A 17,713-nucleotide genomic window follows, 5' to 3' on the forward strand; every position below is an offset into this window, starting at 1 on the left:
AGAAAAACCTTAGAGAGGTCCAAAGACCCTACTGCGCCTGCAGTACAGATCTGCCCGTGGCACATGTGATGTTGAAGCAGGAAAAGGGATTAAGGCAATGTGTTATGATAAGGGTAGATTCCTGCTAAACTCAGAAATAACAGCTACCAACTGTGGAGCATTTAAACTGCTATTATCTCATTAATCCTCACAACAATCCGATGAAGTTGGTAATTTTTACCATCTTACATGCCAATAAGCAAGGAGGCAGCATTTGAACCCTGGTCTGCTCAAATCAGAGCCTGGTGTCTAACTTGCACTTAGGAAGGACAATGAAGAAAGACTGGGTGAAGATTTGTAATATGAGCAACCGCAGAAAAGAAAAAAGACAAGACACTTGTAATTATGCCCAAGTTGTAAATTTATAAACATGAATGAAATACAAACACAAGAGGTTAACCATTTTCTATAAGTGGAGTGAATAGGATGCATCAACAAAATAAAAAAAATTCCACCATTATTTTCTTGTTGACTTATACAGGGCACCATCTGATTTCTGATTGAAATCATTCTTATAGTCTTGGATTAAGTAATAGTTCCTTTATGCACTTGTATTTTGAAAATGTGAACTCATATTATACAAATTTTAGGAGACAGATGTCAGTTTGCTGACTCCAACAGGGAGTGCCTGTCAGGAGGCAGTTCCTACCACAGCCAAGGATGCCTGATGTTTTCTCTAGTCATATTTAAGTTCTCCAAAACCAGGGCATCCCATCCTGGACAATGCCAGTCCTACACTGTTAAATGCTTGCTCATTAGTTCCCTCTATCTTCTATCTGAACATCTGTCTTCTATTTTTACTCGTTTTTATAATAGTATTTATATTAGTAACTATTTGGCACTTACTATATGACCAGTACCTTTTACATTATCTCTTTAATTTTCATGCTATTAATCACATTGTATAGACAAGAAAACTAGAGAGACTAAGTAAAAGTTCCAAAGTCACACAGCTAGTAAACAGCAAAATTCAAACACAGGTATGTCTAATTCCAAAGCTATTGCTTAGACAACTAATCTGTATCTTTTACTCAGTAGATGGTTTATTCATTTGATTAGGTTAACTGTAACACTGAATATCAGTGTCTGGCAAATGTATTATTGAATGGACAGGTAGTTACATTTCTAGTTGTGGTAATCCCATTATGCTTTGCTGAGATGACACCCTAGGAGTTTTCGTTCTTCAACTTCATCAGTTACTCTCATACTATTTCCTAGCGTGAGGCATTTCTCCAGAAAGCTCATACATTACCCTGAAAATGCCATACTCTCATTTGTAGGCCTTCTGACATCATCTCTCTTGCCTGAAATACTCTCCTTGCTCCTCTTCCAGTGTACCACATATCTCTCCAGTCTACCTCTATTTGGATACTCTTTTGCTCAAGCCAGAACCTAGGAATCAAACTTGATTTTCCCAATAACTGCTTTGTTCCACTGCTATAACATAACTAGAGGTGACAGTAAATCTTGGTAAGAATGTCCATCAGCAAGTTCCAATTAGCAGCAAAAATTAAGCGCACATTTGGGCACTGAAAATGGAAATGGAAATCTAGTGATGGGAATGGAGGGGACTGAGCAGGAGACAGGAATTGGGGAGCTCTGATCTGTGACCTGTCACTGTCAAAACTGTCTAAGCCTGTTCATGGGGCAGGGAAGGGTCTCTGACTAGCACCCAAAAGATATTGGGATATTTTCTCCTAGTATCCCAGAGAGCTTTGAGAGCATTTAGGATGAGTTGCAAACTAATAACAGTGAATCACTGGGGTGCAACAGGGAATGAAGACCAATCAAAGAAAATGTCCCTGGTTGATGTCTAATACCAACTTCATGATGATAAAAAGTTTTGGAGTCAAACACACCTGACTTTGAACTTGCTATGTGATCCTAACAAGTTCTTTAACCTCCCTATACCTCAGTTCTGTAAAATGAAACTAGTTCCCTTGCAGAGTTGTGAGGATTAAGTCTGAATATGCACATACACACATGTACATGTAGGTGGGTGAGCAGATAGTAGATAAAATTAGGTCCCTCAACTAATAGATTTTTTCTCTTACCTCTCCAGCATCAAGAATTAAGAACACAAACTCATATTCTATTGGACCAATTAAATATCAGCAAGCTTAAACTGGCAAGTTCCTTTTTTCTAATTTTTAAAAATGTGTTTTATTTAAACACACACACACACACACACACACACACACACACACACACACACACTCTGCCTAGTTTAACTGAAACCTCAAATGATTTACTCTTATTTTATGTACTGACACCATCCCAATCGAATAACCCTTTAATTCCTAAACATTCAGACTTTATTCCTCAAGAGTTCTGTGGAAGAGCAAGTATCAGTACACAGGAGAACGATCTACTCTTGTTATGAATTAAGTATCTGTAAGGAACTGAGTTGCAGCCAGAAAGGTGATTCCAAAATTTCCAAATGCTTCCAGCTAAGGCCTTCAGATTTTATTTGAAAGAGATTTGCAGAATATCAAACACACTTTTATTCAAGTGGAAAAGCACATTCCTAAACCAAATGCATACATGGCATGTTTATACATTCTGGTATTTAAGGATTACTTCATCCTCTGTTTCATAATCCCCAGAGGTGACTATTAGTTTCTATACATGAGTATACACATTCCTTGACAGGAAAAAAACATGCATTTTCATTTGATTTTACATTTAGATTCCTACCTTGCCCTGATTAGATCATATGCTTGCTGATGGCTAAGAGGTAAAATATACTGGTAGAACTATCCTAGAGGTTAGCCATAAAATGCTTATAGGGCAAGCAATACATTTTTATATATTTATTGAAGATCCCTCAGGAATATTATAACATCTGAACTATGAAGGCCTCAACTGCTGGAATGACAACTAGAATTTTAAATAACACTTGTCTTATTCATAAAATATTATGAAACTTAAGATGGGAAAATATAATAAAATGCTTTGGCATCATCTAAAGAATCATAAACTGTTGCTAGGTATTATGATGGTGACCCTGAACTCTGGACCCAACATCTGTGATCACTTTTATCAGTCAAGAAAATCATGTTCTTTTATATGGCCTATAGACTCTAGTAAAATACAAAAAAAATGTGATAATGAATAAGTATACACAATGCCCTCACACTTCAAATACTGTGCTAGATTGATGAGGGGATATTGAGGGTGGAAATCCAAATAGATAAGAAAACAATCTTAATGGTTAAAATTTTACCAGGAACAAAATTACCAACTCTCTTGAAATATTCTCTTTAGAGATATTACATAAGAACAGCAATATCTTTGTTGGAAGGCTGAGCTCTCTGCCTTATGAAGCTCTCTGATCTTTTAGCATATGTTCTTTATGTTTTGCCCTATCAAAAGCAGGCCCGAGCATTTTGCTGGCCTTCAATGGAAGTATATAAAATATTTCTAAACTTAGACATGCAGAGTAGATGCTGAATGAATGTAGCTACAACACTAGGAGTTCTTATCATCTCTGTTAGTGGGCTGTGGATGCAAAACAAGGCAGCTAAGAATTTGGGCATCACTTGAAAATATTTAGCTGTCTGTCATAAATTCAAGGGAGACAGAATCCTTCATACTCATGGGTGAACCGGATGTAGAAATCCAATTCTTTTAAAGGAAGATGCTTTACTTTGGGAAAAAAGACACCAGAACAGTGACATCAAGTAGGGATGGCATACCTGCTGGTGAAAAGCTTAAAACTAGGAAACCATCATTCGAAGGCGCTTAAGAGAGTGGAGAAATCAACAGGAATCCAGTTGTTGTGGCTAGAAACAAATAGGAATTAGGGTCCCCAGAAAAAAGCAGGCCTAATAGTCTGTTTTGGAGAGAACTTGGGTGGAGAACAGCAGAAAAAAACTAAATGAACTACTTTCCAGATGCTGATATGTTTTAACATTGGTGTAATTACAGTATCTTAGGGAAGCTGAGAACAATACATTCCAATTTCAAGAAAAATGTTTATAGGCCATATTAAAATAAAAATAGCTTAAATGAATTCCATAAATAAAGTATACATAGTTACTTACAACACCTATTATATTAAAGAATGCCATGAGAAAACATCACTGCATTCACCATGTCACTCCTCAGGCTAAATTCTTCTGCAATGAAAAAGATCGGGACTATATATTAATAATTTCATATACAAATAATCAACAATTGTCCCTCCAATATTTTGATGTTGAGTAAAGCCTGAAATATGGCAATAAATTTTTTCCATTTGAGTTATATCAGATTCTGGTCTGGTGTAGATATTCTGATGATGAAAAAGACTTGAACTCCTATACTCAATGGCTTCTCTTGGGTATGGATTCTTTGATGTTGAATGAAGATTGAAATATGACTGAATCTTCACACACACATACATTTATTACATTCATAGGCTTTCTGCATGGAATGAATTTGATGCTGAAAAGGTATTTTCTTTGACTGAGGCTTTTTCACATTCTTTACAGTGATGGGCTTTTATTCCTGTATGAATTCTCCAATGATGACTAAGTTATGAACATAACATGAAGCATTTACCACATTCAATATATTTGTAGGTTTTCTCTGGTATGGGTTTGCAGGCATCAATTAAAAGTTTAAAACTAATAGCTTTCCTACATTCATCACATTCAGAGGATTTCTCTCTGGTGTGGATTCTCCGATGATGAAAAGGTTGAGCTGACTGAAGATTTTATCACATTCAGTACTCACAATTTTTCCCTGGTGTGAACTCTCAGATATTGAATGAGGCCTGAACTTGACTAAATGTCTTCCCACGTTCATTACATTCATAAGGTTTCTCTTTGGTATGAATTCTTTGATGTTGAACAAGTTGTGCTCTCTGAAGGAGGTTCTTTTCCCATGCATCACAATCAAAGGCTTCTTCTCTGGTGAGGACTTCTCGCTGCAGGACAAGATCTGAGCTATGATTAAAACTTTCCTCATAATCATTATACTCAGAGGATTTCTCTTTCCTGTGAATTTTGTGATGCTGAATAAGGCATGAGGTTTGACTGAAAGCTTTCCCACATTCATTACATTCATGTGGTTTCTCTCCTGTGTGAATTCTTTGATGCTGAATAAGATGGGAATTCAATCTGAAGTCTTTTCCACATTCAGTACATGTATAGGGCTTTTCTCTGAGACTAACTCCTTGATGTTTAGTAAAAGTCATCCCACATTCATTTTCATAGGCTTTCTCTTCACAGTGAACCTTCTGATGTTCGACTAGGAATGAGGTATGGTAGAAGTCACTGCCACATACAGTACACTTACAGGGCATCTCTCTGTGAATTCTCTGATGTTGAGTAAGGTGTACACTACGACTAAATACTCTTTCACAGATGCTACATTTATAAGGTTTTGCTTTAGTGTGAATCCTCTTATGCTTCATTATGCCTGAGCTCTGAGTAGAGGATTTATCAGATAATTCACAGGACTTCTCAGACACTTCACATTTATAGGGTTTTTCTCTAGTATGTATTCTTTTATGTCGACTAAGACTTGAGCTCTGACTGAAAGATTTTTCACATTCTTTACATTTGTAGGGTTTCTCTTTAGTATGAATTCTCTGATGTCTAGAAAGAGCTGAGCTCTGATGGAAGATTTTCTCACATGCATCACATTTATAGGATTTCTCAGTGGTGAAAATGCTCTCACATTTACTAAGGTGGGAAAGATCCATTAAGCTTTCTTTATATTCACTACTCTGAAAATCCTGTGTTAGATTTACTTGTTCATGTTTCTCAGCAGCTGAATTCTGGTTGAGGCTAATGTCATACCTATCAATGTCATCAATGTTCTGTATTCTAAGATCTCTCTGGTCTGTATCAAGAGTAGATTCCAGACTGAAGTTTTTTTCAGGTTCATTACATTCATTGTTCTCACTGGTGAAAGTTTTCTTGCTGATTGTTATTTGCCTAAACTCTCTCTCGAGGAATAAAAATTTCCTTAGTATTTCCTGAAGCCTTTCTAATCTGTCCTCAGGTTTATACACTTCTCTAGTATCAGGAACTTGGCCGGCATCCTTTTTGAGTCTTCCTACTCTCATTTTGCATGAATGTACTTCTGAAATTTTCTGCTTAGGAATCAACAGCTTGTTCTCTTCTCTGGTTCCTCCATCTGATGCAATATATAAATAGAAAATGCAAATGTAATCTGTACCCTATGCTTAGAAAAAGAAATCTCAGAGAAGAAAAAGCTAATATAGTATCTATCCAGATTAGAGAAATTTATTTACTCTGAAACATATGCACAAAATTTCAACAGCAGATATAAGGGCATGAATAGGAAGTGTGGTAGGTTCTAAATGGTTCAGGGTGTGGTAGAAACAGAAGGTACTTCCAGCAGAGTAAGAAAATCAATTAAGGTATTTCAAAGGAAAAAATAGAGAAATAGTTCAAACGAATTATAGACAAGCAACTTGAATAGGGACCTACTACAACTTGTGGATGATAAGGGACAAAAATAAATGCAAAGAGTTCATCAAAACTGAAGGGAAGCCCTGGCCAGTGTGGCTCAGTTGGTTTGGCATCCCATGCACCAAAAGGTTGCCAGTTCCATTCACCGGTCAGGGTACATGCCCAGGTTGCCGGCTTGATCCCCAGTAGGGGGTGTGCATGAGGCAGCTGATCAATGTTTTGCTCTGACATGGATATTTTGCTGTCTCCTTTTTCTCTAAAAATCAATTAAAAAAGAAAAAACTGAAGAGAAAAGGAAAGAGTTCTCCATTCTGGGATACAGACAGAGCTCTCCATTTTGACTGCCAAAGCAGCTACAACTTGGCTCAACAATAGGACTAATTCCATCTGATTGATTCTGCCTTACTCACCTGAGCAGTCATCTCTTAAGACTCCTCTATTCTTAGTTTCCAAATCAAAGACCTGTAGATCTTGTTCCAGCTGAGATATCCCATCAGGCTTGAAAATTGGAAATCCTGCTCATAGAGAAGGAAATGGGATGTGGCAATTTATCCCCAGATACCATACCAGCCACTTTTTCTCTTAACTTATGGTTAATAGAGAAAGTAAATTCTTAGAAAACATTAGGAAGGCCTGGAGTGTGAAAGTGGCAAAGATCCTCTACATGGAACTCCTATTTGTGCTCTATAAAGAAGTATGTCAAGGAACAAGTTTATGACTTTTGGGAGCAATAGTATTCACTTAAACATTACTCAAACAACGGAATTTGTGCATGGGATAATTTCACAGAAATTATCATTAGCACTCCTCACCTGTTGCCTCTAGATCAATCTTGTATTAGACCTGATCAAAACTGAGGTAATCAAAATATAACCTAAAGAAAAGTGGATATTTAAGCATCTGTTGTGCCGAAACCGGTTTGGCTCAGTGGATAAAGCGTCGTCCTGCGGGCTGAAAGGTCCCAGGTTCGATTCCAGTCAAGGGCATGTACCTTGGTTGTGGGCACATCCCCAGGAGGCGGTGTGCAGGAGGCAGCTGATCGATGTTTCTCTCTCATCGATGTTTCTAACTCTCTATCCCTCTCCCTTCCTCTCTGTAAAAAATCAATAAAAATATATTTAAAAAAATAAAAATAAATAAGCATCTGTTGTATGTGACATGAACCATAGCAACAGAATCAGTGAAGACTGAGTAAATATCCTTAGGATAAACCTTAAGAAACAATTCATTTCAATTCAAATAAGGAAACAAAGAATAATATGACACATTCTCACCCATTAGGAGCTTACACTCTTGTTTATTAAACTAACATTTACGGGATGCCCTCTCTATCCAAAGTATGTCAGGGATAAAGGGCTCAAGCCAATAAGGCCCATTCTCTCAAGGACCTTAGACTCTTAACTGCAGAGACAAGTATAAACAAATAATTATAATATATAGTGAGGAAAGTGCAATAAAAGTGCATCTTCACATAAAATGGTCTTTCTCTGGCTTGCATAATGGACTGCTAGGATCTAAACTCTTTTAAAGTGAAACTAAGAGGCAGTCTGCTTCTGAAGGGCCAGAACTATTATAGTACCAAAGGGGCATTTTTTTACACGTGTTCAGCCCAGATAGCTTCTAGTAGCACACATACAAGGTCTTAGCTCAAGCCTCTCATCTCCAAAAGCCTTTCTCTTCACTTACTGAATGTCTACAAAATTTATTTGTTCCTCTTATCCTGATATGTCACTATATAATGGAATTTATAGATTTTTTTACTTGATTTCAGATATCATCATCCCTATCTGATTGCAGGGACCATGCAGCTTGTGTCTTGCAGGGACCATAGCTTGTATCTTGCATTTCTTTTGATTCATTTACTTAAAAGCTACTCATTGAGTGCCAATTTTGTGTCCAAGTATCAACATATAACAAATAACCAATGTTTTTAAAAGGGTATTGGGCTTGGAAAATATAAACTAACAACTGCCCTCCTGGGATTCTGTGTGAGAGTCTAAGAGCAGAGTGATCAGAACAAATATAAAAAAGATATAAATGTCTTTTATTTACTGTGTTTCTGAGTTCCTGCTGGGCATTAATAGAGTTCTTTTGGACTTATATTTAGTAAGGTTCCCCATGTCAAATGAAATAGTTTTGCAAGTTAAAAAGAAGTTAACTGTGGCATGAAGCAGCAACTATTCTGTTTAGAATTCTCATAACATAATTTGCAACTTCTACTTTTGAGATATTTATTAAGATATTTCTAAGTATTTGACAACTGAAATTTTGGTTCTTTATATCTATCACATATGTACAACAAAAAAGATCATCTCAATGTGGAATGAGAGGTTTGATTTTGGACTTGTGTCTAAGGTAATGTAGAAAGATATAAAATGCTTAACAGGCAATTAGATATACAAGACTGAAGTTCAGAAGAAAACAGAGTTCATGATATAGACTTAAAGTCACCTGCATCAAAATATTAAGCTATGATTTACTAAGCAGGTGGTAGGTATAAAGTACCATACCATGAGCTGTACAAGCTTGCACTCACTTAATACTCACCATACCTTTATGAGGTAGTCACTATTATTATACCCATTTAAAAATAGGAAAACTAAGAATCAAAGAGGTTAATTAACTTGCCCAAGGCCATAAGTGGTTAAGCTAGGACATAACCCCAGTCTTATTTCAGAACCTGGCTTTTAAATAATCTACTAGTAAAAAAATGACTGTGAATGAAATCCATTCCTTCCTCCAAAATATGTATAGAAAGAGAACAGAAGACCAACATGTTGATAATGGAGTAAATAGTAAACATAATAAAATAATAGAAATAGTGATTGGAGAATCAGGATCCAAAAGATTTGGAATCATAAATGTTTTCATTAAAAGGGGTCTAAAAGATCTTTAGTGCCAAAAAAATAAAAAATCTCTTTATAATAAAATCCAAACTCTAGGCACAGTCAGAGCAATATTCAATTTGAGGAAATTGCACTTGTAAAGAAATAATTTGAACACTCCTAAAATTTTTATTTGTATTAAAAAACTGGTCTATAGCTCATATCACTTGTCTTTTTCAAACAAGCATTTGAGTAAGTACCATGAGCCAGGTACTTATAAACATAATCTAACTTAATCCTTGGCACAAACCAAAAGGGAGACACTATTTTTCATGTTTTATAGATGAAGAAAATGAGTGTGAGTTTAAATATTTTCTCAGTGTATCACAGCTGGTAATTGGAACCCAAGTTTAATTCCAGAGTTTATATTCTTTCTACTCTACCACACTAAGGGTCTCAGAAAGCACTAAGACAGGTTTTCTTGCCATTGGTCTAAATGTCTTTTCCTGGCCTGGCTGGGTAGCTCAGTCAGAGTGTGGTCCGGATATGCCAAGCTTGCAAGTTCAATCTCCAGTCAGGGCACATAGAAGATACAAGCAATGAATGCATAAATAAGTGGAACAACAAATCAATGTTTCTCTTTCCTTCTCTGTCTCTCTCTGTCTCTGTCTCTCTCTGTCTCTCTCTCTCTCTCTCCCCCCCTTCCCTCCCTCCCTTTCATTCTCTAAAATCATTAAAAATAAATAAATAAATGCCTTTTCCTAAATTTAAGTCAAATTCTGTGCTCTCAAAAACAGCATTTGTTTAGATTTTTTTTGTAGCTCAAGCCTCTAATCTAAAATTACTTAATTTTTGCCTGGCTGGTGTGGCTCAGTGGTTGAACGCTGACCTATGAACCAGGAGGTCATGGTTTGATTCTTGGTCAGGGCACATGCCCAGGTTGTGGGCTCGATCCCCAGTGGGGGACATGCAGGAGGCAGCCGATCAATGATTCTCATCATTAATGTTTCTCTCTCTCTTTCCCTCTCTTCCTCTCTGAAATCAATAAAAATATATTTTAGAAAAATAAAATAACTTCATTTTTTGTTAAAATCTTTTAATTTTTAAATTTAAACCATGACCATTTCCTAATTCATTTTTACTTAATCTGGTTTTTTAAAGTAACATTTAAAATATACCTCAGAATTAAAAGGTTAAGGGATAAAGCAAAAAAATAAAATATATCTCATTATTTGGTTTGCTGCCTAAGATTTAGCCATTGGGAAGCTTCATGCCTTTCTTTCTGATCCTTAACAAATACACAAATAAAATCTCTCCTTAGCAATATTGTTATTGTGTATCTTCTATAATAATAAAAGTTTAATATGCTCATTAGACCGGACATCCTTCCAGACGACCTTCTGGACAAAGCCGGGGATATGAGGAAAGCCCGGGTCCTGGGTGACAGAGGGAAGCCGGTGCTGGCAGCCAGGGGAAGGCAGGCCTACTCTTGCAAGAATTTCGTGCATCAGGCCTCCAGTATCCTTATAATGGAATATATTCCTAGATAATTTTACATCTTGAATGTGTCCTTTCTGTTCCCAAACTATTCAAACTTATGCCTATCTGTTCAATTTATCATAGCCATTTTTCATTGTCATCGGAGTACAGAGCCATGAAAATATAAAAAACACCGTATGTGGTTTGACTAATTGCTTTAAGACACAAAATAGTGAAAAAGAGCATGGGTTTCGCCCTAACCGGTTTGGCTCAGTGGATAGAGCATCGGCCTGCGGACTCAAGGGTCCCAGGTTCGATTCCAGTCAAGGGCATGTACGTTGGTTGCAGGCACATACCCAATAGGGAGTGTGCAGGAGGCAGCTGATTGATGTTTCTCTCTCATCGATGTTTCTAACTCTCTATCCCTCTCCCTTCCTCTCTGTAAAAAATTAATTATATATTTTTAAAAAGTTAGGGGATATGTGCCAAACATTCCTGATAAACTCACTTATCATGAACTAGAATTCTGATAAACATGTTTCTAATGCTGTCATCTAATCAAGCACTCGGCACTCTGTCCCACTTGCAATGCAATCCAGGCCTCTTTCCCAGTCTTAATTTCCAGTACTTAATTTTAAGCACTAAGTCACATATAACATTCCTTTGGGTATGACCCTCAAGCCAGTAATTCATACATTGTTAATAGAGTATGCTTCTTTTAGATTTGGTAATAAAAATTATGATTTTATAAACTTTTTCACTCTTTTACTCAGCTGTTCATACTCTATACTTATTTATTTTTTTGTTTTGTTTGTTTTTGTTAATCCCCACACGAGGATATTTTTCTATTGATCTTTTAGCAATATTCAATTTGAGGAAATTGCACTTGATCTTTTAGCAATATTCAATTTGAGGAAATTGCACTCTCTCAAATTTTAGAGAGAGTGAAAAAGAGAGGGAAAGACAGAGAGAAACAATGATGTGAGAGAAACATTGGTTGTCTCCCACATGCACCCCGACCAGGACCCGGGCCAGGGAGGAGCCTGCAACCAAGGTACATGCCCTTGAAGGGAATCAAACCTGGGACCCTTTAGTCTGCAAGCCAATGCTCTATGCACTGAGCCAAACCAGCGAGGGCCAGACTCTGTATATTTACTACAATATAGTCAAAGCACTTAACCAAAGGACCAAAGTTCTGATGTCTGTGACAAATACACCTCAGAGCTACTGCCATGGGAAAAAAGATGTGTGGCTGCTAAGTCAGGGACTGAATTATAAAAGTCCTTATTTTATAACATCAACATTAAGCTAAGTTAGTTAAGTGTATAACTTTAAAATTCACATGGAATTTGATGAACCCACAAATATGAAAGGTCTTCCCAAAAACAGTAGAAAATAATTACTAAGGAGATGCTCCTATCACAAGAGCAAACTGAATATGAGGATTTCTTGTGTGCATTTGTGCCCAGTATGTGTATAAGTGTGCATGTGTGTCCTGTGTATGTGAAGAGATGCAAGAAAATGGAACGAAATTCAGTTAACTAGCATGCTGTGCTATTAGGCTGATTAAGCTGCTAAGAAGTTGCTTTACTCCAAAAAGTAGACAGGTTAACTGTTGGAAATTATGTTATTATTAGATAAAATTTATAGTATCTTGCAATTACATATCACTTTACAGTATACAAAATTGTTAAATATACATTCAATTTGATGCCCTGAAATAAAGAAATTGAACTCTTTTGCCTTCCCATTTCCCCTCCACCAAGGACAGAGCTAAGGAACACTTAATCAGAAAAGGTCATGTAAATGTATCAATCTTGTTTAGCAACAAATAATAAAGGGGACAAAGTCAGGACCTTGGAGGCGGCCACAGGGACTCAAAAGAAGAAGACTAGAATGTTAAATATAAAGAAAGCCCAGGGGTCACAAGAGAGTTAAGCATCAGAAGGAGCAGGTCCTGTTCACTACAGAAAAGGAGGGGCGCGCAACAAACATTCCACATTCTAAAATAAAATGAAAACATCATAACTGAAGAGCTGGAGTTGAACTTTGTGGTTTCTCAGAACACAAGTAGATGACCACCAACCATGGCTTCTGAATGAACTCAAAATTCAGGATACAAAATGCATCTGGTGGCAACGGAGAGTTTCCTTGGCCCTTTAGAAATTTAACAAAGGTCTTTTGAGGAGCTGCAATTTTACATAGTGGTGGCATCCTGGGAGCATCTATTCCATCAATCAAGTGTAATATCTTATAATTGTGGAAAAGTAGTTTCCGAGCGGGGATGAGCAATATCGATGGGAAGCCGATACTTGGGCCATCTCTTGGAGATTCCTGCTGAAAGGACTGCAAGTGTTTCTCCAGAGAAAGCACTTGCCTGGGTATGACTCAGGGCCGGGCAGGAATTCACACTATGAATCCGGGTGGTGGGAAGACGGAGAAGTATGCCTACAAAGATCAAAGAGCCACGAATGGAAAACACGCTAAAACCTTCCCAGTGGGCAGGCTGCCTCCCCACAGAGAAGAAGACCTCTTTAATCCTGAGTGTAATCAAGGAGACAAAGCAACAACCCTAGATGCCATCAGCATAGGCAAAGCAAAATGAGAGAAAAGAAAAACCTTCATTAAATTCACACATAAATAAAAAAGAACAAAAGCAGAGACAGGTAACAAAACAAAAAAAAAAGGGGGGGGGAGAGAGGAAAGGAGGAGCAATGCTCACATCAAGGGGGCTATCAACAACCCCCCACTGACGTTTCTCCACAGCACCACAGGTTACCTAATCTGGGCAGCCTACTATATACCACCCAAATGACAAAGGAGAGACTTGGTTTAAATCTGAGTGTTCTGCTGCTAGGAATGAGGTTATTTAGGATTACCATCTGGGTGATTCACTGAAATGTACGCACAGTGAGTCATGCCTTTAAATGAAGTCTCCAAATTCTGCCTGCTTGAAGATGAATTTAGTAATCTCTCTTGTAAGAGATTACTCAACAAGAAGGATTTAAGCTTATCTTTTAAAAAGGCATTTCTTCTTCCAAAGAAAATGGGAAACTCAGATACAAAGGAACTGAATTACCAGGAAGGAAAGTGTCTGGTTGTAGGTTGGGAGGCCCTAGAGTCTCGCTCATATAAAATAAAAATTAAATTAAAATAAAATAAAATAGCGAAGGTAAGAACTTAGGCAAAGCACAAGCAAGCTTCCCTTTTCTAACAGGGAACAGATACCCCATAAAAGCAGGAACCATTAACTCAGAATAAGGAGTAGAATGTCTCATATCTTGAAACCCCCAAAGGAAAACCACTCCCAGAGGAGATGACCTTAAAGATAGAGGATTCAGAGGTTCTTAGACCTGGAATCTGAGCCAAACTCTACTTTCTCAGAGACCTCACACCTACTCAGTAAAGAAATCCCAATAGGTCAACTGAATGAATAAAAAGAAATCCTTACCCAGTGAGACCACGTTCCCATAATTCTCTAACATCACTTCTCTGTAGAGATCCCTCTGAACAGGATCCAGGCATCCCCATTCCTCTCGAGTAAGGTGCACAGCCACATCCTCGAATGTCACAAACTCCTGAAATAATACAGCCTGGCTGCTCTTGGGAATAAGGCCACTACAGCATCATGGCCAGAGATTGAAGGAGATGATATAGAGACTCCAGTGTGTATTTATGTCAGGGAGGAGTGAGAACAAATTAGAATCTAGGGAATAAATTCCATAACCCTTTAACAATAAGCCCCCATCAAAACACTAGGGATAAAGAAGAAACAGTGTTTTCTGGTGGTGCTGAGAAGCTGGGAAGATGGTTTGTGTGGCGTCCAGGTCTCTGAAGAGGATCAGTTCTGAAACCAGAGTCTGTTACTAAAAAAATTCTAGGCAAGGTTTATGGATGGGGTGAGGGAAGGGCCACACTCAATAAGCAGCAACAGTCCCTGAGGAAAAGAAGGTTCCTCAGCTCACCTGGTACCTGGCTGTCAGGAGTGCAGTTGCCTGGTCTCCTGGGCTTCCCTCGTGGGGAAGAGCAGGCACCTGGGGAACAGGTGGAGCTAAGGGAGGAGAAAGGAGCCAAGAGTGAGAGCAGCCCTTCCCCAGGGCTCCCTTACAGAGGAGAGCCAGTAGGACCCTTCTTCACATCAACATTCTAGTAAAACCAATGAACATTTATCAGGTATTGAGTGTGTCTGCTCTGCTCCTTCTCAGCACTTGCATGTCCTACTACAAAAGTCTAGACCCATGATTCAGCATATTAAGCAATATACCCGTTTTGCAAATGGGCAAAGCAAAGCATAAGAACTTACAGCGACTTGTCAAGAGCCATGGTTACCCAACAGACTTCTGACCCTTTCCCAGACACTGTTCCATAATCGCTAAGCCTTTATCTTGTGAATGGGCACTGTCTCTGCAACTAGTGCGTCAGGCAGCTAAGAATAAGGAATGGCCATTTGTTTCCTCACAATCCTGTCCACACTCCCACAATGCCCCACAGCACTCTACATACCTAGTGTTGCTGACACACATTATTTCACTGCAGTTGGCTACAAGTATTCTGAGATAAGATTACGGAACAAAGGCAGTACAGGACAGATCAACCTACCTATATAACACATAAAAATGTTATTGTATAATCAATATAAGACATGTATACATTCATACAGGCTCAGCCAAGGAATTAAATGGGTGCTTTCTGGACCACCATTAAATTAGCCACAAACACTGCAGTTGCAACAGAATGGCCTGTGGCAAAGCAGGAAAGGTCATCCAGGAGGGAAGATACTAAGTGAAGGGAAGAGGGGGAGGGATAGCCCTAAACCTAAGAGGAAAGGAAAGCCAAGCGAGGATTGTGAGATGCGGCAAAAACGACACATCTTAGAAATGACTGTGGATGTGGTAAATGGGATGAAGCAAAGGCTGCATCAACAAAAAGCAGCTGGAGCAGAGTGACTACCATTCTGCCCATTAAGGAAAGACAGGCTGTCCTTAATAGAGGGGCCCAAGACCAGGACTGAACTGAGGCACACGAGCCCCTCCCTTCCAGACCTCCCTCTAAGGGACCATCTTCTTAGTGAAGTTCCTGGCCCAGAAGCCCCTCCACACTCCCATTCTCCTGGACGTCAGTGCTCGCTCTGCCTTACCCCCAGTGAGTCCCTGATCCATGTCGGCGTCCAGCAGGAACTGAGGCTCTGGGGACAGACCCTCAGACTGGGTCTCCAAAGACTGAAATTGGACCCTTGGTGATCCTGCTGCTTCCTGGACAGATATTTCCTCCATCCCCTGTTCTGGAGGGCAATGACCATCACTGTGGGGTGAGATTAGGAGAAATTACTTTAATAAGTTAAAATAGCCTGTAATTTCATATCCTGAGCACTTAGCAAAAAGTACCTTAGACACTGTAGATACTCAATAAAAATAGTTGATAATGATTAAGCACCTAAATTAAACAACGAATGTGTGGTATTTCCAAAAAAAAAAAAAAATCAAGAAAGTACAATTTAATACAGTAAAGATTTGTGAGGAAAGTTTAAAATAGTTGAGATTTACAAATTTCTTTCAAGGCTCAAGTCTGTACCCAGAGATATATGCTACTTAGGATTACTCATTATTTTTTTAAGAGCAGGCCCCTTGGGATTCCTTGGTAAACACACCGTCAGCCCACTTTCGATTACCTAACCGTCTTGACTCATAACAAAACCCCACTTTTGGGGATGGGACCCTCCGCTAACTCTGACGAGGCCGGCAGGCCTTTCCCCTCAACCCTGACAGCAACCCCGGGAAGAGCTGCGGTCCGGACAGATCGGACTGGTGTCCTTCCAACCCAAGGACGCGAGAGGGTTCCGTCCCCCTGACGGAAAGGGTTGTCTCCCTTCCGCAACCCCCAGCAAGGCCCTGGCGTCGGGGCGTCAGGCCTCTCCCGGCGCTGCCCTCCTCCCACCTCTCCGTTGGGGTGAAAACACGGCCCCAAAGAGGCGAGGCAAGCCACGGCCACCCGGCTGACACCCAGGCGCGGTCGCCGGGTGCTGACAGCAGGGTCCTCGGTCCGCGGGGCGAAGCCGGGCTTGAGGAGAAACAGGCCCTCGCACCACCGGCCCGCGCGCTCCCGCGGACGGAAACCGCCGCCGGCGGGACCCGCCGCCGCCGCCGCCCCCGCCTCCGCCCCGGCAGGCTAAAACCCGGGGCCGCCCCTACCGCGACCCCAGAATGGCTTCCGGGGACTCACCCGAGCGCCACAGCGGGCCAGGGCTGCCGTCCTGTCGCAGACACCTCTGCTCGCGGCCACCCGGGCCTTGGGGGAGTCGCTCTACGCCGCTTGGAGGGCGGTGCTTCTCGGTGGCATTTCCGGAGGCGGCGTCCGGCGGCCGGTGCCGAGGGCAGGGCCCCGGATGAGGGCCCCGGAGGAGGCCCACGGGAGAGGGTGGGAACCCCGGAGGTAGCTGTCGTGCCTTCTGCCCTCCTTCCCTGCCAACCCCGCCGGCTGCCTTTGTAGCCCGTACACCAGTAATGACGGACTGGGACTGCCCCGGCTTGCAGAGCGCCCCCTGCAGGCCCTTCCCCGCGTCAGCCAACCTTTGAGACTACCACCTGCAGAGGAGGACTTCCTGGAGGCAGCCAGGGGGAACTAGCAAAGGGTACAGAATACTCGTTAGGGAGAGGATTGAAGACTCTGATTATAGGAGGTGCACAGAAAATCGAGGATCGGAATCCTCTAAGGTTCTTGGCGGAAGTTGGGGCATTGAACAAACAGGAGTGGAAGAGAGAAACTGAGACTGGGAGAGAGCCACACTCCTGGGGGGAAGACTGGACTGTGCAGAAACAGGGATAGGTAAAGCACGGAGAACTTGGACAGGGGGGCCGGAGTGCTGAACAGGATCCCCTAACCTAAGGTATTATGATTTCAGGGATTCTTAGAGAATGTGCTGTCTTGTGAAACTAGATCTGCTAG

The 17,713-nt window shown here is 40.2% G+C and overlaps 1 protein-coding gene across 5 annotated transcripts; it reads right to left on the reverse strand.

The window, feature by feature from the left end:
- Positions 1-1,770: 1,770 nt before the first annotated feature.
- Positions 1,771-17,139, reverse strand: ZNF655 (zinc finger protein 655). 5 transcript variants are annotated; one of them, XM_079787504.1, is made up of 6 exons: positions 16,991-17,139; positions 15,909-16,072; positions 14,737-14,822; positions 14,223-14,349; positions 6,878-6,982; positions 1,771-6,168 (listed from the first exon to the last, which is right to left on the reverse strand). In XM_079787504.1, exons 2-6 carry the CDS (start codon positions 16,042-16,044, stop codon positions 4,781-4,783), a joined length of 1,842 nt encoding a protein of 613 aa, XP_079643630.1. In that variant the 5' UTR covers positions 16,045-16,072; positions 16,991-17,139; the 3' UTR covers positions 1,771-4,780. The 5 variants fall into 5 exon arrangements, with proteins under 5 accessions (XP_079643630.1, XP_079643631.1, XP_079643632.1 ...); XM_079787505.1 differs by lacking the exon at positions 16,991-17,139 and adding an exon at positions 16,706-16,887; XM_079787507.1 differs by lacking the exons at positions 1,771-6,168; positions 6,878-6,982 and adding an exon at positions 6,990-13,219.
- Positions 17,140-17,713: the final 574 nt, after the last annotated feature.

This window comes from Cnephaeus nilssonii, assembly GCF_951640355.1.
Source record: "Cnephaeus nilssonii genome assembly, chromosome: 2".
Lineage (NCBI taxonomy): Eukaryota > Metazoa > Chordata > Mammalia > Chiroptera > Vespertilionidae > Cnephaeus > Cnephaeus nilssonii.

Excerpts from the sequence above, each read along its gene's own strand:
- ZNF655 (XM_079787504.1), bottom strand. The coding sequence starts at position 16,044 with ATGGAGGAAATATCTGTCCAGGAAGCAGCAGGATCACCAAGGGTCCAA. Across the intron at positions 14,823-15,908 it reads GGATCAGGGACTCACTGGGG|CTCCACCTGTTCCCCAGGTG; the intron begins GTAAGGCAGAGC and ends CTCCTCCCTTAG. Across the intron at positions 14,350-14,736 it reads TCCTGACAGCCAGGTACCAG|GAGTTTGTGACATTCGAGGA; the intron begins GTGAGCTGAGGA and ends GTATTATTTCAG.